At 48.4% G+C, this 27,500-nt stretch overlaps 2 protein-coding genes across 2 annotated transcripts in view; one reads left to right on the top strand and one right to left on the bottom strand.

Annotated features, from left to right (window-relative positions):
* The window catches only part of aars2 (alanyl-tRNA synthetase 2, mitochondrial (putative)), a 20,581-nt gene extending 14,088 nt beyond the window's left edge, over positions 1–6,493 (bottom strand). Inside the window, exons 1-8 of the mRNA XM_083926058.1 lie at positions 5,875–6,493; positions 4,895–5,083; positions 4,659–4,804; positions 4,145–4,336; positions 2,834–2,978; positions 1,941–2,086; positions 875–983; positions 1–15 (exon numbers count right to left, since the gene is read on the bottom strand). The exon at positions 1–15 is cut by the window's left edge and continues 24 nt beyond it. Coding sequence (XP_083782184.1) covers positions 1–15; positions 875–983; positions 1,941–2,086; positions 2,834–2,978; positions 4,145–4,336; positions 4,659–4,804; positions 4,895–5,083; positions 5,875–6,111 — 1,179 coding nt within the window. The 5' untranslated portion in view covers positions 6,112–6,493. The remainder of the gene's footprint in view (positions 16–874; positions 984–1,940; positions 2,087–2,833; positions 2,979–4,144; positions 4,337–4,658; positions 4,805–4,894; positions 5,084–5,874) is intronic.
* Positions 6,494–8,227: 1,734 nt separating this feature from the next.
* alg13 (ALG13 UDP-N-acetylglucosaminyltransferase subunit) overlaps positions 8,228–27,500 on the top strand; it is a gene marked incomplete at both ends in the record, with an annotated part of 30,332 nt that continues 11,059 nt past the window's right edge. The window contains 7 exons of the mRNA XM_083936027.1: positions 8,228–8,347; positions 9,666–9,749; positions 25,337–25,387; positions 25,560–25,606; positions 25,724–25,796; positions 26,715–26,796; positions 27,093–27,258. Coding sequence (XP_083792153.1) covers positions 8,228–8,347; positions 9,666–9,749; positions 25,337–25,387; positions 25,560–25,606; positions 25,724–25,796; positions 26,715–26,796; positions 27,093–27,258 — 623 coding nt within the window. The remainder of the gene's footprint in view (positions 8,348–9,665; positions 9,750–25,336; positions 25,388–25,559; positions 25,607–25,723; positions 25,797–26,714; positions 26,797–27,092; positions 27,259–27,500) is intronic.

Below are 27,500 nucleotides of genomic sequence, written 5' to 3'. Positions count from 1 at the left end.
CGGGTACACGTCGCCCTGACGACAGGAGACAAGCGTCAGTCAGCAGAACTCTGACCTGGACCCAGACTGGACCAGGACCAGGACCCAGACTGGACCTGGTCTCAGACTGGACCAGGACCAGGACCCAGACTGGACCTGGACCCAGACTGGACCAGGACCTGGACCCAGACTGGACCTGGACCCAGACTGGACCTGGACCTGGACCTGGACCCAGACTGGACCTGGAGCCAGACTGGACCCGGACCTGGACTGGACCTGGACCCAGACTGGACCTGGACCCAGACTGGACCTGGACCCAGACTGGACCTGGAGCCAGACTGGACCTGGACCTGGACCTGGACCCAGACTGGACCTGGACCCAGACTGGACCTGGACCTAGACTGGACCTGGACCCAGACTGGACCTGGTCTCAGACTGGACCTGGACCTGGACCCAGGCTGGACCTGGACCTGGACCCAGACTGGACCTGGACCCAGACTGGACCTGGACCCAGACTGGACCTGGACCTGGACCTGGACCCAGACTGGACCTGGACCCAGACTGGACCTGGACCCAGACTGGACCTGGACCTGGACCTGGTCTCAGACTGGACCTGGACCCAGACTGGACCTGGACCCAGACTGGACCTGGACCCAGACTGGACCTGGACCTGGTCTCAGACTGGACCTGGACCCAGACTGGACCTGGACCTGAACCCAGACTGGACCTGGACCTGGTCTCAGACTGGACCTGGTCTCAGACTGGACCTGGACCTGGACCCAGACTGGACCTGGACCTGGTCTCAGACTGGACCTGGACCTGGACCCAGGCTGGACCTGGACCTGGTCTCAGACTGGACCTGGACCCGGGTCAGAGGGATTGTGGGAAACGTTACCAGCGTGTGGACGACGGTCGGCACCAGAGCAGCCAGAGCTCCTGGAGGAGCCCGAAGAACCTCCACAGAGAACCTGACGGCCCGCCTCAGGATCCGCCTCAGGACCAGCCTGAGACAGGTAAACAACAAACAACAACAGGTAAACAAACAACAGGTAAACAACAAACAGGTAAACAACAAACAACAAACAGGTAAACAACAAACAAACAACAGGTACACAACAAACAACAACAGGTAAACAAACAACAGGTAAACAACAAACAACAACAGGTAAACAACAAACAACAACAGGTAAACAACAAACAACAACAGGTAAACAAACAACAGGTAAACAACAAACAGGTAAACAACAACAGGTAAACAACAAACAACAACAGGTAAACAACAAACAGGTAAACAACAAACAAACAACAGGTAAACAACAAACAAACAACATGTAAATAAACAACAGGTAAACAACAAACAAACAACAGGTAAACAAACAACAGGTAAACAACAAACAACAACAGGTAAACAACAAACAGGTAAACAAACAACAGGTAAACAACAAACAAACAACAGGTAAACAACAAACAAACAACAGGTAAACAAACAACAGGTAAACAAACAACAGGTAAACAACAAACAACAACAGGTAAACAAACAACAGGTAAACAACAAACAAACAACATGTAAACAAACAACAGGTAAACAACAAACAAACAACAGGTAAACAAACAACAGGTAAACAACAAACAGGTAAACAACAAACAAACAACAGGTAAACAACAAACAGGTAAACAACAAACAAACAACAGGTAAACAACAAACAAACAACAGGTAAACAACAAACAAACAACAGGTAAACAACAAACAACAACAGGTAAACAAACAACAGGTAAACAAACAAACAACAAACAGGTAAACAACAAACAAACAACAGGTAAACAAACAAACAACAGGTAAACAAACAACAGGTAAACAAACAAACAACAAACAGGTAAACAACAAACAAACAACAGGTAAACAAACAACAGGTAAACAAACAAACAGCAGATCTCTGGCGGCTGATTGGTCGAGGACTCACTCTGCCCCGGACATCCCCGGGTGAACGCCGTCAGCGATGCAGACGGACAGCGTGCGCACGTGGTCGGCCACCACGCGGTACGCCATGTCCACCTTCCCTTCGTCCGCCGCGCCCGTCCTGCCGCCGTACGGCCGCACCCCCGACCTCTGAGGACACACACATCGCCATGACAACAGGAGGCGGGCGGTGTTGTGGCGTGGTGTACCCGGTGGGCGGTGTTGTGGCGTGGTGTACCCTGTGCGCGGTGTTGTGGCGTGGTGGGCGGTGTTGTGGTGTGGTGGGCGGTGTCGTGGCGCGGTGTACCCGGTGGGCGGTGTAGTGGCGTGGTGTACCCGGTGGGCGGTGTTGTGGCGTGGTGTACCCTGTGCGCGGTGTTGTGGCGTGGTGTACCTGGTGGGCGGTGTTGTGGCGTGGTGGGCGGTGTCGTGGCGTGGTGTACCCGGTGGGCGGTGTTGTGGCGTGGTGGGCGGTGTTGTGGCGTGGTGGGCGGTGTTGTGGTGTGGTGGGCGGTGTTGTGGCGTGGTGGGCGGTGTCGTGGCGTGGTGTACCCGGTGGGCGGTGTTGTGGCGTGGTGGGCGGTGTTGTGGCGTGGTGGGCGGTGTTGTGGCGTGGTGGGCGGTGTCGTGGCGTGGTGTACCCGGTGGGCGGTGTTGTGGTGTGGTGGGCGGTGTCGTGGCGTGGTGTACCTGGTGGGCGGTGTTGTGGCGTGGTGGGCGGTGTTGTGGTGTGGTGGGCGGTGGCGTGGCGTGGTGTACCCGGTGGGCGGTGTTGTGGCGTGGTGGGCGGTGTTGTGGCGTGGTGTACCCGGTGGGCGGTGTTGTGGCGTGGTGGGCGGTGTTGTGGCGTGGTGGGCGGTGGCGTGGCGTGGTGGGCGGTGTCGTGGCGTGGTGTACCTGGTGGATGGCGTGCAGCAGCGGGGTGAACAGGTCCGTGTCGTAGGTGGATCTCTTCCCCTGCAGGACGCTCACCAGCCGCTCCAGTCCCATCCCCGTGTCCACGCTGAGCTGAGGCAGCGGCTGCAGGCGCCGGTCCGGCTCCCTGAAACAGCGAGGCGTTAAACGGGGACCTGAACCGGCGAGGCGTTAAACCGGGACCTGAACCGGCGAGGCGTTAAACCGGGACCTGAACCGGCGAGGCGTTAAACCGGGACCTGAACCGGCGAGGCGTTAAACCGGGACCTGAACCGGCGAGGCGTTAAACCGGGACCTGAACCGGCGAGGCGTTAAACCGGGAACTGAACCGGCGAGGCGTTAAACCGGGACCTGAAACAGCGAGGCCTTAAACCGGGACCTGAACCGGCGAGGCGTTAAACCGGGACCTGAACCGGCGAGGCGTTAAACCGGGACCTGAACCGGCGAGGCGTTAAACCGGGACCTGAACCGGCGAGGCGTTAAACCGGGACCTGAACCGGCGAGGCGTTAAACCGGGAGCTGAACCGGCGAGGCGTTAAACCGGGACCTGAAACAGCGAGGCCTTAAACCGGGACCTGAACCGGCGAGGCCTTAAACCGGGACCTGAACCGGCGAGGCGTTAAACCGGGACCTGAACCGGCGAGGCGTTAAACCGGGACCTGAACCGGCGAGGCGTTAAACCGGGAACTGAACCGGCGAGGCGTTAAACCGGGACCTGAACCGGCGAGGCGTTAAACCGGGACCTGAAACAGCGAGGCCTTAAACCGGGACCTGAACCGGCGAGGCGTTAAACCGGGAACTGAACCGGCGAGGCGTTAAACCGGGACCTGAACCGGCGAGGCGTTAAACCGGGACCTGAAACAGCGAGGCCTTAAACCGGGAACTGAACCGGCGAGGCGTTAAACCGGGACCTGAACCGGCGAGGCGTTAAACCGGGACCTGAACCGGCGAGGCGTTAAACCGGGACCTGAACCGGCGAGGCGTTAAACCGGGACCTGAACCGGCGAGACGTTAAACCGGGACCTGAACCGGCGAGGCGTTAAACCGGGACCTGAACCGGCGAGGCGTTAAACCGGGACCTGAAACAGCGAGGCGTTAAACTGGGAACTGAACCGGCGAGGCGTTAAACCGGGACCTGAACCGGCGAGGCGTTAAACCGGGACCTGAACCGGCGAGGCGTTAAACCGGGACCTGAACCGGCGAGGCGTTAAACCGGGACCTGAACCGGCGAGACGTTAAACCGGGACCTGAACCGGCTCCGGGGTCACACGGTCCAGGTGCGTGTGTACGAACCTGTTGTACTGCATGAAGACCAGGTTCCAGATCTCCACCACCTCGGGACTGTCGGCGTTGACGAGCGCCGCGGCGTCCCGTCCTCCCACGTGGTCGTAGTGGATCTCGGTGCAGGGGCCACAGGGGCCCACGTCGCCCATCTCCCAGAAGTTCTCCTTCATGCCGAACGGCAGCAGGCGGCCGGGAGGAACCCTGGAACATGAATCACACACGTGTTATGGTTCCAGCTTCAACCCCGGTGAACCAATCAGCTGCGCCGGTTCCCCGGAGGACCAATCAGCTGCGCCGGTTCCCCGGAGGACCAATCAGCTGCGCCGGTTCCCCGGTGGACCAATCAGCTGCATCGGTTCCCTGGAGAACCAATCAGCTGCGCCGGTTCCCCGGAGGACCAATCAGCTGCGCCGGTTCCCCGGTGAACCAATCAGCTGCGCCGGTTCCCCGGTGGACCAATCAGCTGCGTCGGTTGCCCGGTGGACCAATCAGCTGCGCCGGTTCCCCGGTGGACCACACGTACCCGATCTCCAGCCACAGGCGTCGGGTCTCGTGGTCGGCCGGGAGTCCTGACGCCGCGTCTCCGCCAAAGTAGGACACGTAGAGTCTGTCGGCGGGGATCCCGTAGTGCTCGGAGAGGAGGCTCCACGCCATGCAGCACGCCGCCTCCTGCCACACACACACACACCACGGTCGTCACGGTAACGGTGACGCTCAGCCCCCCCCCCCCCCCCCCCCCCGAACAGGAAGTGCCCGTACCTTGAAGTAGTCCCCGAAGGACCAGCTCCCCAGCATCTCGAAGAAGGTGTGGTGGTGCAGGTCGCGGCCCACGTCCTCCAGGTCGTTGTGTTTGCCGCCGGCTCGCACGCACTTCTGACTGTTGACCACGCGGAGCAGCGACGCCATCTCACCGCGGGGGTCGCAGGTCCCCAGCAGCACCGGCTTAAACTGAGAGCAGGCCAGGCACTTCTTCATTATCGGTTAAACTGAGAGCAGGCCAGGCACTTCTTCATTATCGGTTAAACTGAGAGCAGGCCAGGCACTTCTTCATTATCGGTTAAACTGAGAGCAGGCCAGGCACTTCTTCATTATCGGTTAAACTGAGACCAGGCCAGGCACTTCTTCATTATCGGTTAACTGTTCTTCTCTAATGTTAGGCTCTTTTTCACTAATGTTAGGCTCTTCTTCTCTAATGTTAGGCTCTTCTTCTCTAATGTTAGGCTCTTCTTCTCTAATGTTAGGCTCTTCTTCTCTAATGTTAGGCGCTTCTTCACTAATGTTAGGCTCTTCTTCTCTAATGTTAGGCTCTTCTTCTCTAATGTTAGGCTCTTCTTCACTAATGTTAGGCGCTTCTTCTCTAATGTTAGGCTCTTCTTCTCTAATGTTAGGCGCTTCTTCACTAATGTTAGGCTCTTCTTCTCTAATGTTAGGCTCTTCTTCTCTAATGTTAGGCTCTTCTTCACTAATGTTAGGCGCTTCTTCTCTAATGTTAGGCTCTTCTTCACTAATGTTAGGCTCTTCTTCTCTAATGTTAGGCTCTTCTTCACTAATGTTAGACTCTTCTTCACTTATGTTAGACTCTTCTTCACTAATGTTAGACTCTTCTTCACTAGTGTTAGGCGCTTCTTCTCTAATGTTAGGCTCTTCTTCACTAAAGTCAGGCGCTTCTTCATTAATGTACATACAGTATAATATGCTGTAACCGCAGTGAACATGTGGAGGATCAGCGGCTCGCTCACCTGGTTCATGCCGGCGTTGACGAACAGCAGGCTGGGGTCGCCGCGGGGCCGCACCGGGGCGGACGGGACCAGCCGGTGTCCGTGTCTCTCACGGAAGAAGTCCAGGAAGGTGCTGCGGACCAGGGCGGCGGGGAACTCTGGAGGAGCGGAGCCGCTGCAGGAGCGCGCTGAGCCGGCAGAGAGCAGGGCAGGAGGCCCGCGGACCGGCCGGAGCCTCCGGAGCACCAGCCCCAACATCAGCGCACAGGACCGGGACAGACCGGGACCAGGGACCGGGACAGGCCGGGGACAGACCGGGACACACCGGGACCGCGACAGACCGGGACCGCGACAGACCGGGACCAGGGACCGGGACAGACCGGTGCAGACAGGGGACAGACCGGGACCGGGGCCAGACCGGGGTCAGAACGGGACCGGGGCCAGACCGGGGTCAGAACGGGACCGGGGCCAGACCGGGGTCAGAACGGGACCGGGACAGACCGGGACCAGACCGGGACCGGGGCCAGACCGGGGACAAACCGGGGTCAGAACGGGACCGGGACAGACCGGGACCAGACCGGGACCGGGGCCAGACCGGGGCCAGACCGGGGTCAGACCGGGACCGGGGACAGACCGGGGTCAGAACGGGACCGGGCTGTGACTTCACTAGGACGCAGGCTGCTCTCATGCGCATGCGCAGTCTGAGCTCTGTTCTTCTTCGGTGGTTCAGAAGCTTCAGTGCAGCGCCGCGTGCGGCCGGAACCAGAACTACAACAACACGATTATTATATTTAACATCATTATATTAATATTAATAATTATAATAATAACAACACGATTATTATATATAACATAATTATAATAATATTAATATTAACAATTATAATAATAACAACACGATTATTATATATAACATCATTATATTAATATTAATAATAATAATAACATGATTATTATATATAACATCATTATATTAATATTAATATTAACAATTATAATAACAATAACACGATTATTATATATAACATCATTATAATAATATTAATATTAACAATTATAATAACAATAACACGATTATTATATATAACATCATTATATTAATATTAATATTAACAATTATAATAATAATAACACGATTATTATATATAACATCATTATATTAATATTAATATTAACAATTATAATAACAATAACACGATTATTATATATAACATCATTATATTAATATTAATATTAACAATTATAATAATAATAACACGATTATTATATATAACATCATTATATTAATATTAATATTAACAATTATAATAACAATAACACGATTATTATATATAACATCATTATATTAATATTAATAATACTAATAACATGATTAACATATTTAACAGAAGATCATTTTAATAATTATATTAATAATAATATTATGAATAATAATATTATCAATAATAATAATAATAACAATAATAATATTAATAATAATAACATGATTAACATATATAACAGAACATAATAGTAATAATAATAATAATATTAATAATAATAATATTATTAATAATAATAATAATAACAATAATAATCATGATTATTATTGTTATTATAAACTAATACATTAACGGTTTCTTCCCCACAAACATTAAACTGCAGAATTTAAACACAGTTTTTATTTTATTAATAATCAGAAACATGTTTTTAATCCTGAAGATGTTTATTTTTATTTTCTTGATGAACTTTTTATGATTTTACACAGAAAAGTGTTTTTAGTTTAATAATAAAAAAATAATAATGATGTATTTGTTTATTTATTAAACCGTGTGTTTGTGTTTTTACTCATTTATTAATTATTCACAGAAGTTTGTTGTTTACTTTGTATTTTATTTTAAATTGTTGATTAAAAAAAATAAAAAAATAAAAGTGGGAATAAAAAGATAAAGATGTAAAAACTGAAACATAAAGAATATAAACTTAAATATTTACCGTCACATCATTATTATATTTATTATATTATTTTTATTAATCTGTAAAGTTTTAATATTATTAAAAACACACAAACAGACGGAAGCTGCTGTTTCCGACCGGCGGCGGGTCCGTGAACGCCTCAGCATCGCTCAGGTGTCGCGCGCTAATGACCTGATGAGACTCACCTGCGGCTGTGACGACACGGCGCGTGCTGAGCTCTGAACCGGACCGACCACACCGAGTTACCGGGACCGAGTTACCGAGTTACCGGGACCGAGTTACCGAGTTACCGGGACCGTGGAGCCGAGTTACCGTGTTACCGGGACCGTGGAGCTGAGTTACCGGGACCGTGGAGCCGAGTTACCGTGTTACCGGGACCGTGGAGCAGAGTTACCGGGACCGTGTTACCGGGGGCGGGATGCAGAAAGGCCTGAAGAAGTACTTCGTCAACATGGACGAGTACCTGAGCAGCCTGGGCCTCTACCGGAAGATGGTGGCGCGGGACGCGTCCAGCCTGTTCCGGGCCGTGTCCGAGCAGGTGAGCCGGGACCAGAGGGGGCAGGGCCGGGGTCAGGGGTCAGAGGTCAGAGCCGGGGTCAGGGGTCAGAGCCGGGACCAGAGGGGTCAGGACCGGGGCAGAGCCGGGGTCAGGGGTCAGAGGTCAGAGCCGGGACCAGAGGGGGCAGGGCCGGGGTCAGGGGTCAGAGGTCAGAGCCGGGACCAGAGGGGGCAGGGCCGGGGTCAGGGGTCAGAGGTCAGAGCCGGGACCAGAGGGGGCAGGGCCGGGGTCAGGGGTCAGAGGTCAGAGCCGGGACCAGAGGGGGCAGGGCCGGGGTCAGAGGTCAGAGCCGGGACCAGAGGGGTCAAGACCGGGGTCAGGGGTTAGAGGTCAGGGCCGGGGTCAGAGGTCAGAGCCGGGACCAGAGGGGGCAGGGCCGGGGTCAGGGGTCAGAGGTCAGAGCCGGGGTCAGAGGTCAGAGCCGGGACCAGAGGGGGCAGGGCCGGGGTCAGGGGTCAGAGGTCAGAGCCGGGGTAGAGCCGGGACCAGAGGGGTCAGGACCGGGGCAGAGCCGGGGTCAGGGGTCAGAGGTCAGAGCCGGGGTCAGAGGTCAGAGCCGGGGTCAGGGGTCAGAGCCGGGACCAGAGGGGGCAGGGCCGAGGTCAGAGCCGGGGTAGAGCCGGGACCAGAGGGGTCAAGACCGGGGTCAGAGGTCAGAGGTCAGAGCCGGGGTTAACGAGGTCAGAGGTCAGAGCCGGGACAAGAGGGGTCAAGACCGGGGTCAGAGGTCAGAGGTCAGAGCCGGGGTTAACGAGGTCAGAGGAAGTTTTTATTATTTTTTATTAGTCAGAAAATATTTACGTGTGTGTGTTTGTGTGTGTGCGTGTGTGTGTGTTTGTGTGTGTGTTTGTGTGTGTGTGTGTGTGTCTGTCCCTGTGTGTGTGTTTGTGTGTGTGTGTGTGTGTGTCTGTCCCTGTGTGTGTGTGTGTGTGTCTGTGTGTGTCTGTCCCTGTGTGTGTGTGTGTGTGTGTGTGTGTGTGTCTGTGTGTGTCTGTCCCTGTGTGTGTGTGTGTGTGTGTGTGTCTGTGTGTGTGTGTGTGTGTCTGTCCCTGTGTGTGTGTGTGTGTGTGTGTGTCTGTCCCTGTGTGTGTGTGTGTGTGTGTGTGTGTGTGTCTGTCCCTGTGTGTGTGTGTGTGTGTGTGTGCGTGTGTGTGTCTGTGTGTGTGTGTGTGTGTGTGTGTGTGTGTGTGTGTGTGTGTGTGTGTGTGTGTGTGTGTGTGTGTGTGTGTGTGTGTGTGTGTGTGTGTGTGTGTGTGTGTGTGTGTGTGTCTGTGTGTGTGTGTGTGTGTGTGTGTAGTTGTATTACTCTCAGAATTATCATCAGAGGATTCGTCAAACCTGCGCCGACTTCATGAGAGAAAACCGATCCAACTTTGAACCGGTGAGTTTAACCAGTCAGACACCAGGTAGTTAACACTAACCAGTCAGTCACCAGGTAGTTAACTCTAACCAGTCAGTCACCAGGTAGTTAACACTAACCAGTCAGTCACCAGGTAGTTAACTCTAACCAGTCAGTCACCAGGTAGTTAACACTAACCAGTCAGTCACCAGGTAGTTAACTCTAACCAGTCAGTCACCAGGTAGTTAACTCTAACCAGTCAGTCACCAGGTAGTTAACTCTAACCAGTCAGTCACCAGGTAGTTAACTCTAACCAGTCAGTCACCAGGTAGTTAACACTAACCAGTCAGTCACCAGGTAGTTAACTCTAACCATTCAGTCACCAGGTAGTTAACTCTAACCATTCAGTCACCAGGTAGTTAACACTAACCAGTCAGTCACCAGGTAGTTAACTCTAACCATTCAGTCACCAGGTAGTTAACTCTAACCAGTCAGTCACCAGGTAGTTAACACTAACCAGTCAGTCACCAGGTAGTTAACTCTAACCAGTCAGTCACCGGGTAGTTAACTCTAACCAGTCAGTCACCAGGTAGTTAACTCTAACCAGTCAGTCACCGGGTAGTTAACACTAACCAGTCAGTCACCAGGTAGTTAACTCTAACCAGTCAGTCACCAGGTAGTTAACTCTAACCATTCAGTCACCAGGTAGTTAACTCTAACCAGTCAGTCACCGGGTAGTTAACTCTAACCAGTCAGTCACCAGGTAGTTAACTCTAACCAGTCAGTCACCGGGTAGTTAACACTAACCAGTCAGTCACCAGGTAGTTAACACTAACCAGTCAGTCACCAGGTAGTTAACTCTAACCAGTCAGTCACCAGGTAGTTAACACTAACCAGTCAGTCACCAGGTAGTTAACTCTAACCAGTCAGTCACCAGGTAGTTAACTCTAACCAGTCAGTCACCAGGTAGTTAACTCTAACCAGTCAGTCACCAGGTAGTTAACTCTAACCAGTCAGTCACCAGGTAGTTAACACTAACCAGTCAGTCACCAGGTAGTTAACTCTAACCATTCAGTCACCAGGTAGTTAACTCTAACCATTCAGTCACCAGGTAGTTAACACTAACCAGTCAGTCACCAGGTAGTTAACTCTAACCATTCAGTCACCAGGTAGTTAACTCTAACCAGTCAGTCACCGGGTAGTTAACTCTAACCAGTCAGTCACCAGGTAGTTAACTCTAACCAGTCAGTCACCGGGTAGTTAACACTAACCAGTCAGTCACCAGGTAGTTAACTCTAACCAGTCAGTCACCAGGTAGTTAACTCTAACCATTCAGTCACCAGGTAGTTAACTCTAACCAGTCAGTCACCGGGTAGTTAACTCTAACCAGTCAGTCACCAGGTAGTTAACTCTAACCAGTCAGTCACCGGGTAGTTAACACTAACCAGTCAGTCACCAGGTAGTTAACACTAACCAGTCAGTCACCAGGTAGTTAACTCTAACCAGTCAGTCACCAGGTAGTTAACTCTAACCAGTCAGTCACCAGGTAGTTAACACTAACCAGTCAGTCACCAGGTAGTTAACACTAACCAGTCAGTCACCAGGTAGTTAAGTCTAACCAGTCAGTCACCAGGTAGTTAACTCTAACCAGTCAGTCACCAGGTAGTTAACACTAACCAGTCAGTCACCGGGTAGTTAACTCTAACCAGTCAGTCACCGGGTAGTTAACTCTAACCAGTCAGTCACCAGGTAGTTAACTCTAACCAGTCAGTCACCAGGTAGTTAACTCTAACCAGTCAGTCACCGGGTAGTTAACTCTAACCAGTCAGTCACCAGGTAGTTAACTCTAACCAGTCAGTCACCAGGTAGTTAACACTAACCAGTCAGTCACCAGGTAGTTAACTCTAACCAGTCAGTCACCGTAGTTAACTCTAACCAGTCAGTCACCAGGTAGTTAACTCTAACCAGTCAGTCACCAGGTAGTTAACTCTAACCAGTCAGTCACCAGGTAGTTAACTCTAACCAGTCAGTCACCAGGTAGTTAACTCTAACCAGTCAGTCACCAGGTAGTTAACTCTAACCAGTCAGTCACCAGGTAGTTAACTCTAACCAGTCAGTCACCAGGTAGTTAACACTAACCAGTCAGTCACCAGGTAGTTAACTCTAACCATTCAGTCACCAGGTAGTTAACTCTAACCATTCAGTCACCAGGTAGTTAACACTAACCAGTCAGTCACCAGGTAGTTAACTCTAACCATTCAGTCACCAGGTAGTTAACTCTAACCAGTCAGTCACCAGGTAGTTAACACTAACCAGTCAGTCACCAGGTAGTTAACTCTAACCAGTCAGTCACCGGGTAGTTAACTCTAACCAGTCAGTCACCAGGTAGTTAACTCTAACCAGTCAGTCACCGGGTAGTTAACACTAACCAGTCAGTCACCAGGTAGTTAACTCTAACCAGTCAGTCACCAGGTAGTTAACTCTAACCATTCAGTCACCAGGTAGTTAACTCTAACCAGTCAGTCACCGGGTAGTTAACTCTAACCAGTCAGTCACCAGGTAGTTAACTCTAACCAGTCAGTCACCGGGTAGTTAACACTAACCAGTCAGTCACCAGGTAGTTAACACTAACCAGTCAGTCACCAGGTAGTTAACTCTAACCAGTCAGTCACCAGGTAGTTAACACTAACCAGTCAGTCACCAGGTAGTTAACTCTAACCAGTCAGTCACCAGGTAGTTAACTCTAACCAGTCAGTCACCAGGTAGTTAACTCTAACCAGTCAGTCACCAGGTAGTTAACTCTAACCAGTCAGTCACCAGGTAGTTAACACTAACCAGTCAGTCACCAGGTAGTTAACTCTAACCATTCAGTCACCAGGTAGTTAACTCTAACCATTCAGTCACCAGGTAGTTAACACTAACCAGTCAGTCACCAGGTAGTTAACTCTAACCATTCAGTCACCAGGTAGTTAACTCTAACCAGTCAGTCACCGGGTAGTTAACTCTAACCAGTCAGTCACCAGGTAGTTAACTCTAACCAGTCAGTCACCGGGTAGTTAACACTAACCAGTCAGTCACCAGGTAGTTAACTCTAACCAGTCAGTCACCAGGTAGTTAACTCTAACCATTCAGTCACCAGGTAGTTAACTCTAACCAGTCAGTCACCGGGTAGTTAACTCTAACCAGTCAGTCACCAGGTAGTTAACTCTAACCAGTCAGTCACCGGGTAGTTAACACTAACCAGTCAGTCACCAGGTAGTTAACACTAACCAGTCAGTCACCAGGTAGTTAACTCTAACCAGTCAGTCACCAGGTAGTTAACTCTAACCAGTCAGTCACCAGGTAGTTAACACTAACCAGTCAGTCACCAGGTAGTTAACACTAACCAGTCAGTCACCAGGTAGTTAAGTCTAACCAGTCAGTCACCAGGTAGTTAACTCTAACCAGTCAGTCACCAGGTAGTTAACACTAACCAGTCAGTCACCGGGTAGTTAACTCTAACCAGTCAGTCACCGGGTAGTTAACTCTAACCAGTCAGTCACCAGGTAGTTAACTCTAACCAGTCAGTCACCAGGTAGTTAACTCTAACCAGTCAGTCACCGGGTAGTTAACTCTAACCAGTCAGTCACCAGGTAGTTAACTCTAACCAGTCAGTCACCAGGTAGTTAACACTAACCAGTCAGTCACCAGGTAGTTAACTCTAACCAGTCAGTCACCGGGTAGTTAACTCTAACCAGTCAGTCACCAGGTAGTTAACTCTAACCAGTCAGTCACCAGGTAGTTAACTCTAACCAGTCAGTCACCAGGTAGTTAACTCTAACCAGTCAGTCACCAGGTAGTTAACACTAACCAGTCAGTCACCAGGTAGTTAACTCTAACCAGTCAGTCACCAGGTAGTTAACTCTAACCAGTCAGTCACCAGGTAGTTAACTCTAACCAGTCAGTCACCAGGTAGTTAACTCTAACCAGTCAGTCACCAGGTAGTTAACTCTAACCAGTCAGTCACCAGGTAGTTAACTCTAACCAGTCAGTCACCAGGTAGTTAACACTAACCAGTCAGTCACCAGGTAGTTAACTCTAACCAGTCAGTCACCAGGTAGTTAACTCTAACCAGTCAGTCACCAGGTAGTTAACACTAACCAGTCAGTCACCAGGTAGTTAACTCTAACCAGTCAGTCACCAGGTAGTTAACTCTAACCAGTCAGTCACCAGGTAGTTAACTCTAACCAGTCAGTCACCAGGTAGTTAACTCTAACCAGTCAGTCACCAGGTACTTAACTCTAACCAGTCAGTCACCAGGTAGTTAACTCTAACCAGTCAGTCACCAGGTAGTTAACTCTAACCAGTCAGTCACCGGGTAGTTAACTCTAACCAGTCAGTCACCAGGTAGTTAACACTAACCAGTCAGTCACCAGGTAGTTAACTCTAACCAGTCAGTCACCAGGTAGTTAACTCTAACCAGTCAGTCACCAGGTAGTTAACACTAACCAGTCAGTCACCAGGTAGTTAACACTAACCAGTCAGTCACCGGGTAGTTAACTCTAACCAGTCAGTCACCGGGTAGTTAACTCTAACCAGTCAGTCACCAGGTAGTTAACTCTAACCAGTCAGTCACCAGGTAGTTAACTCTAACCAGTCAGTCACCAGGTAGTTAACTCTAACCAGTCAGTCACCAGGTAGTTAACACTAACCAGTCAGTCACCAGGTAGTTAACTCTAACCAGTCAGTCACCAGGTAGTTAACTCTAACCAGTCAGTCACCAGGTAGTTAACTCTAACCAGTCAGTCACCAGGTAGTTAACTCTAACCAGTCAGTCACCAGGTAGTTAACTCTAACCAGTCAGTCACCAGGTAGTTAACTCTAACCAGTCAGTCACCAGGTAGTTAACTCTAACCAGTCAGTCACCAGGTAGTTAACTCTAACCAGTCAGTCACCGGGTAGTTAACTCTAACCAGTCAGTCACCGGGTAGTTAACAGTAACCAGTCAGTCACCGGGTAGTTAACACTAACCAGTCAGTCACCGGGTAGTTAACACTAACCAGTCAGTCACCAGGAAGTTAACTCTAACCAGTCAGTCACCGGGTAGTTAACTCTAACCAGTCAGTCACCGGGTAGTTAACTCTAACCAGTCAGTCACCAGGTAGTTAACTCTAACCAGTCAGTCACCAGGTAGTTAACACTAACCAGTCAGTCACCAGGAAGTTAACTCTAACCAGTCAGTCACCGGGTAGTTAACTCTAACCAGTCAGTCACCAGGTAGTTAACTCTAACCAGTCAGTCACCAGGTAGTTAACACTAACCAGTCAGTCACCAGGAAGTTAACTCTAACCAGTCAGTCACCGGGTAGTTAACTCTAACCAGTCAGTCACCGGGTAGTTAACTCTAACCAGTCAGTCACCAGGTAGTTAACTCTAACCAGTCAGTCACCAGGTAGTTAACTCTAACCAGTCAGTCACCAGGTAGTTAACACTAACCAGTCAGTCACCAGGTAGTTAACTCTAACCAGTCAGTCACCAGGTAGTTAACTCTAACCAGTCAGTCACCAGGTAGTTAACTCTAACCAGTCAGTCACCAGGTAGTTAACTCTAACCAGTCAGTCACCAGGTAGTTAACTCTAACCAGTCAGTCACCAGGTAGTTAACTCTAACCAGTCAGTCACCAGGTAGTTAACTCTAACCAGTCAGTCACCGGGTAGTTAACTCTAACCAGTCAGTCACCGGGTAGTTAACTCTAACCAGTCAGTCACCAGGTAGTTAACTCTAACCAGTCAGTCACCAGGTAGTTAACTCTAACCAGTCAGTCACCAGGTAGTTAACACTAACCAGTCAGTCACCAGGTAGTTAACTCTAACCAGTCAGTCACCAGGTAGTTAACACTAACCAGTCAGTCACCGGGTAGTTAACTCTAACCAGTCAGTCACCGGGTAGTTAACTCTAACCAGTCAGTCACCGGGTAGTTAACACTAACCAGTCAGTCACCGGGTAGTTAACACTAACCAGTCAGTCACCGGGTAGTTAACTCTAACCAGTCAGTCACCGGGTAGTTAACTCTAACCAGTCAGTCACCGGGTAGTTAACTCTAACCAGTCAGTCACCAGGTAGTTAACTCTAACCAGTCAGTCACCAGGTAGTTAACTCTAACCAGTCAGTCACCAGGTAGTTAACTCTAACCAGTCAGTCACCGGGTAGTTAACTCTAACCATTCAGTCACCGGGTAGTTAACACTAACCAGTCAGTCACCGGGTAGTTAACACTAACCAGTCAGTCACCGGGTAGTTAACACTAACCAGTCAGTCACCAGGAAGTTAACTCTAACCAGTCAGTCACCGGGTAGTTAACTCTAACCAGTCAGTCACCGGGTAGTTAACTCTAACCAGTCAGTCACCGGGTAGTTAACTCTAACCAGTCAGTCACCGGGTAGTTAACTCTAACCAGTCAGTCACCAGGTAGTTAACTCTAACCAGTCAGTCACCAGGTAGTTAACTCTAACCAGTCAGTCACCAGGTAGTTAACTCTAACCAGTCAGTCACCAGGTAGTTAACTCTAACCAGTCAGTCACCAGTAAGTTAACTCTAACCAGTCAGTCACCAGGTAGTTAACTCTAACCAGTCAGTCACCGGGTAGTTAACTCTAACCAGTCAGTCACCAGGTAGTTAACTCTAACCAGTCAGTCACCAGGTAGTTAACTCTAACCAGTCAGTCACCAGGTAGTTAACTCTAACCAGTCAGTCACCAGTAAGTTAACACTAACCAGTCAGTCACCAGTAAGTTAACACTAACCAGTCAGTCACCAGGTAGTTAACTCTAACCAGTCAGTCACCAGGTAGTTAACTCTAACCAGTCAGTCACCAGGTAGTTAACTCTAACCAGTCAGTCACCAGGTAGTTAACTCTAACCAGTCAGTCACCGGGTAGTTAACTCTAACCAGTCAGTCACCAGGTAGTTAACAATAACCAGTCAGTCACCAGGTAGTTAACACTAACCAGTCAGTCACCAGGTAGTTAACTCTAACCAGTCAGTCACCAGGTAGTTAACTCTAACCAGTCAGTCACCAGGTAGTTAACACTAACCAGTCAGTCACCAGGTAGTTAACTTTAACCAGTCAGTCACCAGGTAGTTAACTCTAACCAGTCAGTCACCAGGTAGTTAACTCTAACCAGTCAGTCACCAGGTAGTTAACTCTAACCAGTCAGTCACCAGGTAGTTAACTCTAACCAGTCAGTCACCGGGTAGTTAACACTAACCGGTCAGTCACCAGGTAGTTAACACTAACCAGTCAGTCACCGGGTAGTTAACACTAACCAGTCAGTCACCAGGTAGTTAACATTAACCAGTCAGTCACCAGGTAGTTAACACTAACCAGTCAGTCACCGGGTAGTTAACATTAACCAGTCAGTCACCAGGTAGTTAACTCTAACCAGTCAGTCACCAGGTAGTTAACTCTAACCAGTCAGTCACCAGGTAGTTAACTCTAACCAGTCAGTCACCGGGTAGTTAACTCTAACCAGTCGGTCACCGGGTAGTTAACTCTAACCAGTCAGTCACCGGGTAGTTAACTCTAACCAGTCAGTCACCAGGTAGTTAACACTAACCAGTCAGTCACCGGGTAGTTAACTCTAACCAGTCAGTCACCGGGTAGTTAACTCTAACCAGTCGGTCACCGGGTAGTTAACTCTAACCAGTCAGTCACCGGGTAGTTAACTCTAACCAGTCAGTCACCAGGTAGTTAACTCTAACCAGTCAGTCACCGGGTAGTTAACACTAACCAGTCAGTCACCAGGTAGTTAACTCTAACCAGTCAGTCACCAGGTAGTTAACTCTAACCAGTCAGTCACCAGGTAGTTAACACTAACCAGTCAGTCACCAGGTAGTTAACTCTAACCAGTCAGTCACCAGGTAGTTAACTCTAACCAGTCAGTCACCAGGTAGTTAACTCTAACCAGTCAGTCACCAGGTAGTTAACTCTAACCAGTCAGTCACCAGGTAGTTAACTCTAACCAGTCAGTCACCAGGTAGTTAACTCTAACCAGTCAGTCACCAGGTAGTTAACACTAACCAGTCAGTCACCAGGTAGTTAACTCTAACCAGTCAGTCACCAGGTAGTTAACTCTAACCAGTCAGTCACCAGGTAGTTAACACTAACCAGTCAGTCACCAGGTAGTTAACTCTAACCAGTCAGTCACCAGGTAGTTAACTCTAACCAGTCAGTCACCAGGTAGTTAACTCTAACCAGTCAGTCACCAGGTAGTTAACTCTAACCAGTCAGTCACCAGGTACTTAACTCTAACCAGTCAGTCACCAGGTAGTTAACTCTAACCAGTCAGTCACCAGGTAGTTAACTCTAACCAGTCAGTCACCGGGTAGTTAACTCTAACCAGTCAGTCACCAGGTAGTTAACACTAACCAGTCAGTCACCAGGTAGTTAACTCTAACCAGTCAGTCACCAGGTAGTTAACTCTAACCAGTCAGTCACCAGGTAGTTAACTCTAACCAGTCAGTCACCGGGTAGTTAACTCTAACCAGTCAGTCACCGGGTAGTTAACTCTAACCAGTCAGTCACCAGGTAGTTAACTCTAACCAGTCAGTCACCAGGTAGTTAACTCTAACCAGTCAGTCACCAGGTAGTTAACTCTAACCAGTCAGTCACCAGGTAGTTAACTCTAACCAGTCAGTCACCAGGTAGTTAACACTAACCAGTCAGTCACCAGGTAGTTAACTCTAACCAGTCAGTCACCAGGTAGTTAACTCTAACCAGTCAGTCACCAGGTAGTTAACTCTAACCAGTCAGTCACCAGGTAGTTAACTCTAACCAGTCAGTCACCAGGTAGTTAACTCTAACCAGTCAGTCACCAGGTAGTTAACTCTAACCAGTCAGTCACCAGGTAGTTAACTCTAACCAGTCAGTCACCAGGTAGTTAACTCTAACCAGTCAGTCACCAGGTAGTTAACTCTAACCAGTCAGTCACCGGGTAGTTAACTCTAACCAGTCAGTCACCGGGTAGTTAACACTAACCAGTCAGTCACCGGGTAGTTAACACTAACCAGTCAGTCACCAGGAAGTTAACTCTAACCAGTCAGTCACCGGGTAGTTAACTCTAACCAGTCAGTCACCGGGTAGTTAACTCTAACCAGTCAGTCACCAGGTAGTTAACTCTAACCAGTCAGTCACCAGGTAGTTAACACTAACCAGTCAGTCACCAGGAAGTTAACTCTAACCAGTCAGTCACCGGGTAGTTAACTCTAACCAGTCAGTCACCAGGTAGTTAACTCTAACCAGTCAGTCACCAGGTAGTTAACACTAACCAGTCAGTCACCAGGAAGTTAACTCTAACCAGTCAGTCACCAGGGTAGTTAACTCTAACCAGTCAGTCACCGGGTAGTTAACTCTAACCAGTCAGTCACCAGGTAGTTAACTCTAACCAGTCAGTCACCAGGTAGTTAACTCTAACCAGTCAGTCACCAGGTAGTTAACACTAACCAGTCAGTCACCAGGTAGTTAACTCTAACCAGTCAGTCACCAGGTAGTTAACTCTAACCAGTCAGTCACCAGGTAGTTAACTCTAACCAGTCAGTCACCAGGTAGTTAACTCTAACCAGTCAGTCACCAGGTAGTTAACTCTAACCAGTCAGTCACCAGGTAGTTAACTCTAACCAGTCAGTCACCAGGTAGTTAACTCTAACCAGTCAGTCACCGGGTAGTTAACTCTAACCAGTCAGTCACCGGGTAGTTAACTCTAACCAGTCAGTCACCAGGTAGTTAACTCTAACCAGTCAGTCACCAGGTAGTTAACTCTAACCAGTCAGTCACCAGGTAGTTAACACTAACCAGTCAGTCACCAGGTAGTTAACTCTAACCAGTCAGTCACCAGGTAGTTAACACTAACCAGTCAGTCACCAGGTAGTTAACTCTAACCAGTCAGTCACCGGGTAGTTAACTCTAACCAGTCAGTCACCGGGTAGTTAACTCTAACCAGTCAGTCACCGGGTAGTTAACTCTAACCAGTCAGTCACCGGGTAGTTAACTCTAACCAGTCAGTCACCAGGTAGTTAACTCTAACCAGTCAGTCACCAGGTAGTTAACACTAACCAGTCAGTCACCAGGTAGTTAACTCTAACCAGTCAGTCACCGGGTAGTTAACTCTAACCAGTCAGTCACCGGGTAGTTAACTCTAACCAGTCAGTCACCGGGTAGTTAACACTAACCAGTCAGTCACCGGGTAGTTAACACTAACCAGTCAGTCACCGGGTAGTTAACTCTAACCAGTCAGTCACCGGGTAGTTAACTCTAACCAGTCAGTCACCGGGTAGTTAACTCTAACCAGTCAGTCACCAGGTAGTTAACTCTAACCAGTCAGTCACCAGGTAGTTAACTCTAACCAGTCAGTCACCAGGTAGTTAACTCTAACCAGTCAGTCACCGGGTAGTTAACTCTAACCATTCAGTCACCGGGTAGTTAACACTAACCAGTCAGTCACCGGGTAGTTAACACTAACCAGTCAGTCACCGGGTAGTTAACACTAACCAGTCAGTCACCAGGAAGTTAACTCTAACCAGTCAGTCACCGGGTAGTTAACACTAACCAGTCAGTCACCAGGTAGTTAACTCTAACCAGTCAGTCACCGGGTAGTTAACTCTAACCAGTCAGTCACCGGGTAGTTAACTCTAACCAGTCAGTCACCGGGTAGTTAACTCTAACCAGTCAGTCACCAGGTAGTTAACTCTAACCAGTCAGTCACCAGGTAGTTAACTCTAACCAGTCAGTCACCAGGTAGTTAACTCTAACCAGTCAGTCACCAGGTAGTTAACTCTAACCAGTCAGTCACCAGTAAGTTAACTCTAACCAGTCAGTCACCAGGTAGTTAACTCTAACCAGTCAGTCACCGGGTAGTTAACTCTAACCAGTCAGTCACCAGGTAGTTAACTCTAACCAGTCAGTCACCAGGTAGTTAACTCTAACCAGTCAGTCACCAGGTAGTTAACTCTAACCAGTCAGTCACCAGTAAGTTAACACTAACCAGTCAGTCACCAGTAAGTTAACACTAACCAGTCAGTCACCAGGTAGTTAACTCTAACCAGTCAGTCACCAGGTAGTTAACTCTAACCAGTCAGTCACCAGGTAGTTAACTCTAACCAGTCAGTCACCAGGTAGTTAACTCTAACCAGTCAGTCACCAGGTAGTTAACTCTAACCAGTCAGTCACCAGGTAGTTAACTCTAACCAGTCAGTCACCGGGTAGTTAACTCTAACCAGTCAGTCACCGGGTAGTTAACACTAACCAGTCAGTCACCAGGTAGTTAACTCTAACCAGTCAGTCACCAGGTAGTTAACTCTAACCAGTCAGTCACCGGGTAGTTAACTCTAACCAGTCAGTCACCAGGTAGTTAACACTAACCAGTCAGTCACCGGGTAGTTAACACTAACCAGTCAGTCACCAGGTAGTTAACTCTAACCAGTCAGTCACCAGGTAGTTAACACTAACCAGTCAGTCACCAGGTAGTTAACACTAACCAGTCAGTCACCAGGTAGTTAACTCTAACCAGTCAGTCACCAGGTAGTTAACTCTAACCAGTCAGTCACCAGGTAGTTAACACTAACCAGTCAGTCACCAGGTAGTTAACTTTAACCAGTCAGTCACCAGGTAGTTAACTCTAACCAGTCAGTCACCAGGTAGTTAACTCTAACCAGTCAGTCACCAGGTAGTTAACTCTAACCAGTCAGTCACCAGGTAGTTAACTCTAACCAGTCAGTCACCGGGTAGTTAACACTAACCGGTCAGTCACCAGGTAGTTAACACTAACCAGTCAGTCACCGGGTAGTTAACACTAACCAGTCAGTCACCAGGTAGTTAACATTAACCAGTCAGTCACCAGGTAGTTAACACTAACCAGTCAGTCACCGGGTAGTTAACATTAACCAGTCAGTCACCAGGTAGTTAACTCTAACCAGTCAGTCACCAGGTAGTTAACTCTAACCAGTCAGTCACCAGGTAGTTAACTCTAACCAGTCAGTCACCGGGTAGTTAACTCTAACCAGTCGGTCACCGGGTAGTTAACTCTAACCAGTCAGTCACCGGGTAGTTAACTCTAACCAGTCAGTCACCAGGTAGTTAACACTAACCAGTCAGTCACCGGGTAGTTAACTCTAACCAGTCAGTCACCGGGTAGTTAACTCTAACCAGTCGGTCACCGGGTAGTTAACTCTAACCAGTCAGTCACCGGGTAGTTAACTCTAACCAGTCAGTCACCGGGTAGTTAACACTAACCAGTCAGTCACCAGGTAGTTAACACTAACCAGTCAGTCACCAGGTAGTTAACTCTAACCAGTCAGTCACCAGGTAGTTAACACTAACCAGTCAGTCACCAGGTAGTTAACACTAACCAGTCAGTCACCAGGTAGTTAACTCTAACCAGTCAGTCACCAGGTAGTTTACTCTAACCAGTCAGTCACCAGGTAGTTAACACTAACCAGTCAGTCACCGGGTAGTTAACACTAACCAGTCAGTCACCGGGTAGTTAACACTAACCAGTCAGTCACCAGGTAGTTAACTCTAACCAGTCAGTCACCAGGTAGTTAACACTAACCAGTCAGTCACCAGGTAGTTAACACTAACCAGTCAGTCACCAGGTAGTTAACTCTAACCAGTCAGTCACCAGGTAGTTAACTCTAACCAGTCAGTCACCAGGTAGTTAACACTAACCAGTCAGTCACCAGGTAGTTAACACTAACCAGTCAGTCACCGGGTAGTTAACACTAACCAGTCAGTCACCGGGTAGTTAACATTAACCAGTCATTCACCAGGTAGTTAACATTAACCAGTCAGTCACCGGGTAGTTAACTCTAACCAGTCGGTCACCGGGTAGTTAACACTAACCAGTCGGTCACCGGGTAGTTAACTCTAACCAGTCAGTCACCGGGTAGTTAACTCTAACCAGTCAGTCACCGGGTAGTTAACTCTAACCAGTCAGTCACCAGGTAGTTAACTCTAACCAGTCAGTCACCGGGTAGTTAACTCTAACCAGTCAGTCACCAGGTAGTTAACTCTAACCAGTCAGTCACCAGGTAGTTAACACTAACCAGTCAGTCACCGGGTAGTTAACTCTAACCAGTCAGTCACCAGGAAGTTAACTCTAACCAGTCAGTCACCAGGTAGTTAACACTAACCAGTCAGTCACCAGGTAGTTAACTCTAACCAGTCAGTCACCGGGTAGTTAACTCTAACCAGTCAGTCACCAGGTAGTTAACTCTAACCAGTCAGTCACCAGGTAGTTAACTCTAACCAGTCAGTCACCGGGTAGTTAACTCTAACCAGTCAGTCACCAGGTAGTTAACTCTAACCAGTCAGTCACCAGGTAGTTAACACTAACCAGTCAGTCACCAGGTAGTTAACTCTAACCAGTCAGTCACCAGGTAGTTAACACTAACCAGTCAGTCGCCAGGTAGTTAACACTAACCAGTCAGTCACCAGGTAGTTAACTCTAACCAGTCAGTCACCAGGTAGTTAACTCTAACCAGTCAGTCACCAGGTAGTTAACTCTAACCAGTCAGTCACCAGGTAGTTAACTCTAACCAGTCAGTCACCGGGTAGTTAACTCTAACCAGTCAGTCACCAGGTAGTTAACTCTAACCAGTCAGTCACCAGGTAGTTAACTCTAACCAGTCAGTCACCAGGTAGTTAACACTAACCAGTCAGTCACCAGGTAGTTAACTCTAACCAGTCAGTCACCAGGTAGTTAACTCTAACCAGTCAGTCACCAGGTAGTTAACACTAACCAGTCAGTCACCAGGTAGTTAACTCTAACCAGTCAGTCACCGGGTAGTTAACACTAACCAGTCAGTCACCGGGTAGTTAACTCTAACCAGTCAGTCACCAGGTAGTTAACTCTAACCAGTCAGTCACCAGGTAGTTAACTCTAACCAGTCAGTCACCAGGTAGTTAACTCTAACCAGTCAGTCACCAGGTAGTTAACTCTAACCAGTCAGTCACCGGGTAGTTAACTCTAACCAGTCAGTCACCAGGTAGTTAACACTAACCAGTCAGTCACCAGGTAGTTAACACTAACCAGTCAGTCACCAGGTAGTTAACTCTAACCAGTCAGTCACCAGGTAGTTAACACTAACCAGTCAGTCACCGGGTAGTTAACACTAACCAGTCAGTCACCAGGTAGTTAACTCTAACCAGTCAGTCACCAGGTAGTTAACTCTAACCAGTCAGTCACCAGGTAGTTAACACTAACCAGTCAGTCACCGGGTAGTTAACTCTAACCAGTCAGTCACCAGGTAGTTAACTCTAACCAGTCAGTCACCAGGTAGTTAACTCTAACCAGTCAGTCACCAGGTAGTTAACTCTAACCAGTCAGTCACCAGGTAGTTAACACTAACCAGTCAGTCACCAGGTAGTTAACACTAACCAGTCAGTCACCGGGTAGTTAACTCTAACCAGTCAGTCACCAGGTAGTTAACTCTAACCAGTCAGTCACCAGGTAGTTAACTCTAACCAGTCAGTCACCAGGTAGTTAACTCTAACCAGTCAGTCACCAGGTAGTTAACTCTAACCAGTCAGTCACCGGGTAGTTAACTCTAACCAGTCAGTCACCAGGTAGTTAACTCTAACCAGTCAGTCACCAGGTAGTTAACTCCAACCAGTCAGTCACCAGGTAGTTAACACTAACCAGTCAGTCACCAGGTAGTTAACACTAACCAGTCAGTCACCAGGTAGTTAACTCTAACCAGTCAGTCACCAGGTAGTTAACTCTAACCAGTCAGTCACCAGGTAGTTAACACTAACCAGTCAGTCACCGGGTAGTTAACTCTAACCAGTCAGTCACCAGGTAGTTAACTCTAACCAGTCAGTCACCAGGTAGTTAACTCTAACCAGTCAGTCACCAGGTAGTTAACTCTAACCAGTCAGTCACCAGGTAGTTAACACTAACCAGTCAGTCACCAGGTAGTTAACACTAACCAGTCAGTCACCAGGTAGTTAACTCTAACCAGTCAGTCACCAGGTAGTTAACTCTAACCAGTCAGTCACCAGGTAGTTAACTCTAACCAGTCAGTCACCAGGTAGTTAACTCCAACCAGTCAGTCACCAGGTAGTTAACACTAACCAGTCAGTCACCAGGTAGTTAACACTAACCAGTCAGTCACCAGGTAGTTAACTCTAACCAGTCAGTCACCAGGTAGTTAACTCTAACCAGTCAGTCACCAGGTAGTTAACACTAACCAGTCAGTCACCGGGTAGTTAACTCTAACCAGTCAGTCACCAGGTAGTTAACTCTAACCAGTCAGTCACCAGGTAGTTAACTCTAACCAGTCAGTCACCAGGTAGTTAACTCTAACCAGTCAGTCACCAGGTAGTTAACTCTAACCAGTCAGTCACCAGGTAGTTAACTCTAACCAGTCAGTCACCAGGTAGTTAACTCTAACCAGTCAGTCACCAGGTAGTTAACTCTAACCAGTCAGTCACCAGGTAGTTAACTCTAACCAGTCAGTCACCAGGTAGTTAACTCTAACCAGTCAGTCACCAGGTAGTTAACTCTAACCAGTCAGTCACCGGGTAGTTAACTCTAACCAGTCAGTCACCGGGTAGTTAACTCTAACCAGTTTTTAACTCTAAGTTTGTTTTTCTTTCAGTTTGTCGAAGGTTCGTTTGAGAAATATCTGGAACGTCTGGAGGACCCCAAGGTGTGTGTGTGTGTGTGTGTGTGTGTGTGTGTGTGTGTGTGTGTGTGTGTGTGTGTGTGTGTGTGTGTGTGTGTGTGTGTGTGTGTGTGTGTGTGTGTGTGTGTGTGTGTGTGTGTAATGTGTGTGTGTGTGTATCAGTGTGTAATGTGTGTGTGTGTGTGTGTGTTTGCAGGAGACCGTGGGTCAGGTGGAGATCAAAGCTTTGTCTCAACTCTACAGGTGAGAAACAACAGGTTCAGACTGAACAGATGAGTTTATACACAACATGATGTGTGTGTGTGTGTGTGTGTGTGTGTGTGTGTGTGCGTGTGTGTGCGTGCGTGTGTGTGTGTGTAGGCGTTGTTTCCTCATCTATCGTTACCCGGGGAAACCAGCCACAGTGATCTCTGAGGACGTTTACTTTGACAAGGTAAAGAAATCTGTTTAGGCTCCTAGAGTTCACTCTAACACACGTTTATGCTCCTAGAGGACACTTTAGCACACGTTTATGCTCCTAGAGGACACTTTAACACACGTTTATGCTCCTAGAGGACACTTTAACACACGTTTATGCTCCTAGAGGACACTTTAACACACGTTTAAGCTCCTAGAGGACACTTTAACACATGTTTATGCTCCTAGAGGACACTTTAACACACGTTTATGCTCCTAGAGGACACTTTAGCACACGTTTATGCTCCTAGAGGACACTTTAACACACGTTTATGCTCCTAGAGGACACTTTAGCACACGTTTATGCTCCTAGAGGACACTTTAACACACGTTTATGCTCCTAGAGGACACTTTAACACACGTTTATGCTCCTAGAGGACACTTTAACACACGTTTATGCTCCTAGAGGACACTTTAACACACGTTTATGCTCCTAGAGGACACTTTAACACACGTTTATGCTCCTAGAGGACACTTTAACACACGTTTATGCTCCTAGAGGACCCTTTAGCACACGTTTATGCTCCTAGAGGACACTTTAACACACGTTTAGGCTCCTAGAGGACACTTTAACACACGTTTAGTCTCCTAGAGGACACTTTAACACACGTTTATGCTCCTAGAGGACACTTTAACACACGTTTATGCTCCTAGAGGACACTTTAGCACACGTTTATGCACCTAGAGGACCCTTTAGCACACGTTTATGCTCCTAGAGGACACTTTAGCACACGTTTATGCTCCTAGAGGACACTTTAACACACGTTTAGGCTCCTAGAGGACACTTTAACACACGTTTAGTCTCCTAGAGGACACTTTAACACACGTTTAGGCTCCTAGAGGACATGAAACTAAGCTCTGCTGTGATTGGTCAGTATTCTCTTGTGTTGCCTAGGTGACGCTGTGTTGCTCCATCAACGGTCACTATGACATCGTTTACCAGAGGAGTTACCCTGCAGCCGCCGCGCTCTGCCAGTGTGAGTAGAGGTGTGTGTGTGTGTGTGTGTGTGTGTGTGTGTGTGTGTGTGTGTGTGTGTGTGTGTGTGTGTGTGTGTGTGTGTGTGTGTGTGTGTGTGTGTGTGTGTGTGTGTGTGTGTGTGTGTGTGTGTGTGTGCGCGCGTGTGTGTCTCTCTCTGACGTGTGTGTGTGTTTCTGGCGTGTGTGTGTGTTTGTCTGACGTGTGTGTGTGTGTCTGACTCTGACGTGTGTGTGTGTGTGTGTGTGTGTGTGTTTCTGGTGTGTGTGTGACGTGTGTGTGTGTGTGTGTGTGCAGCCCTCTTCTATGAGCTCCTCTACACTAAGGTCCTGGGGTTCGAGGAGGTGGAGCTCTGTCAGGCCATGGAGTCCTTCAGGGTCGGAGGTCGTCGCTATAGAAACAGCCCGTCGGTCTGCAGTGATGTCGACTTTGGCTACGACGCACCTGAGGACCGCTATCACAGGTACACACACACACACAGGTACACACACACACAGGTACACACACACACACACAGGTACACAGACACACACAGGGACGGACACACACACAGGTACACAGACACACAGGTACACACACAGGTAAACACACACACACACACACACAGGTACACACACACACACACACACAGGTACACACACACACACACAGGTACACAGACACACACAGGTACACACACACACATACACAGGTACACACACACAC

This window comes from Echiichthys vipera (assembly GCF_963691815.1).
Source record: "Echiichthys vipera genome assembly, chromosome: 2".
In the NCBI taxonomy this organism is placed as follows: Eukaryota; Metazoa; Chordata; class Actinopteri; order Perciformes; family Trachinidae; genus Echiichthys; species Echiichthys vipera.
The sequence above is the reverse complement of the archived record's forward strand: the minus strand, read 5'-3'. Positions and strand labels throughout refer to the sequence as shown.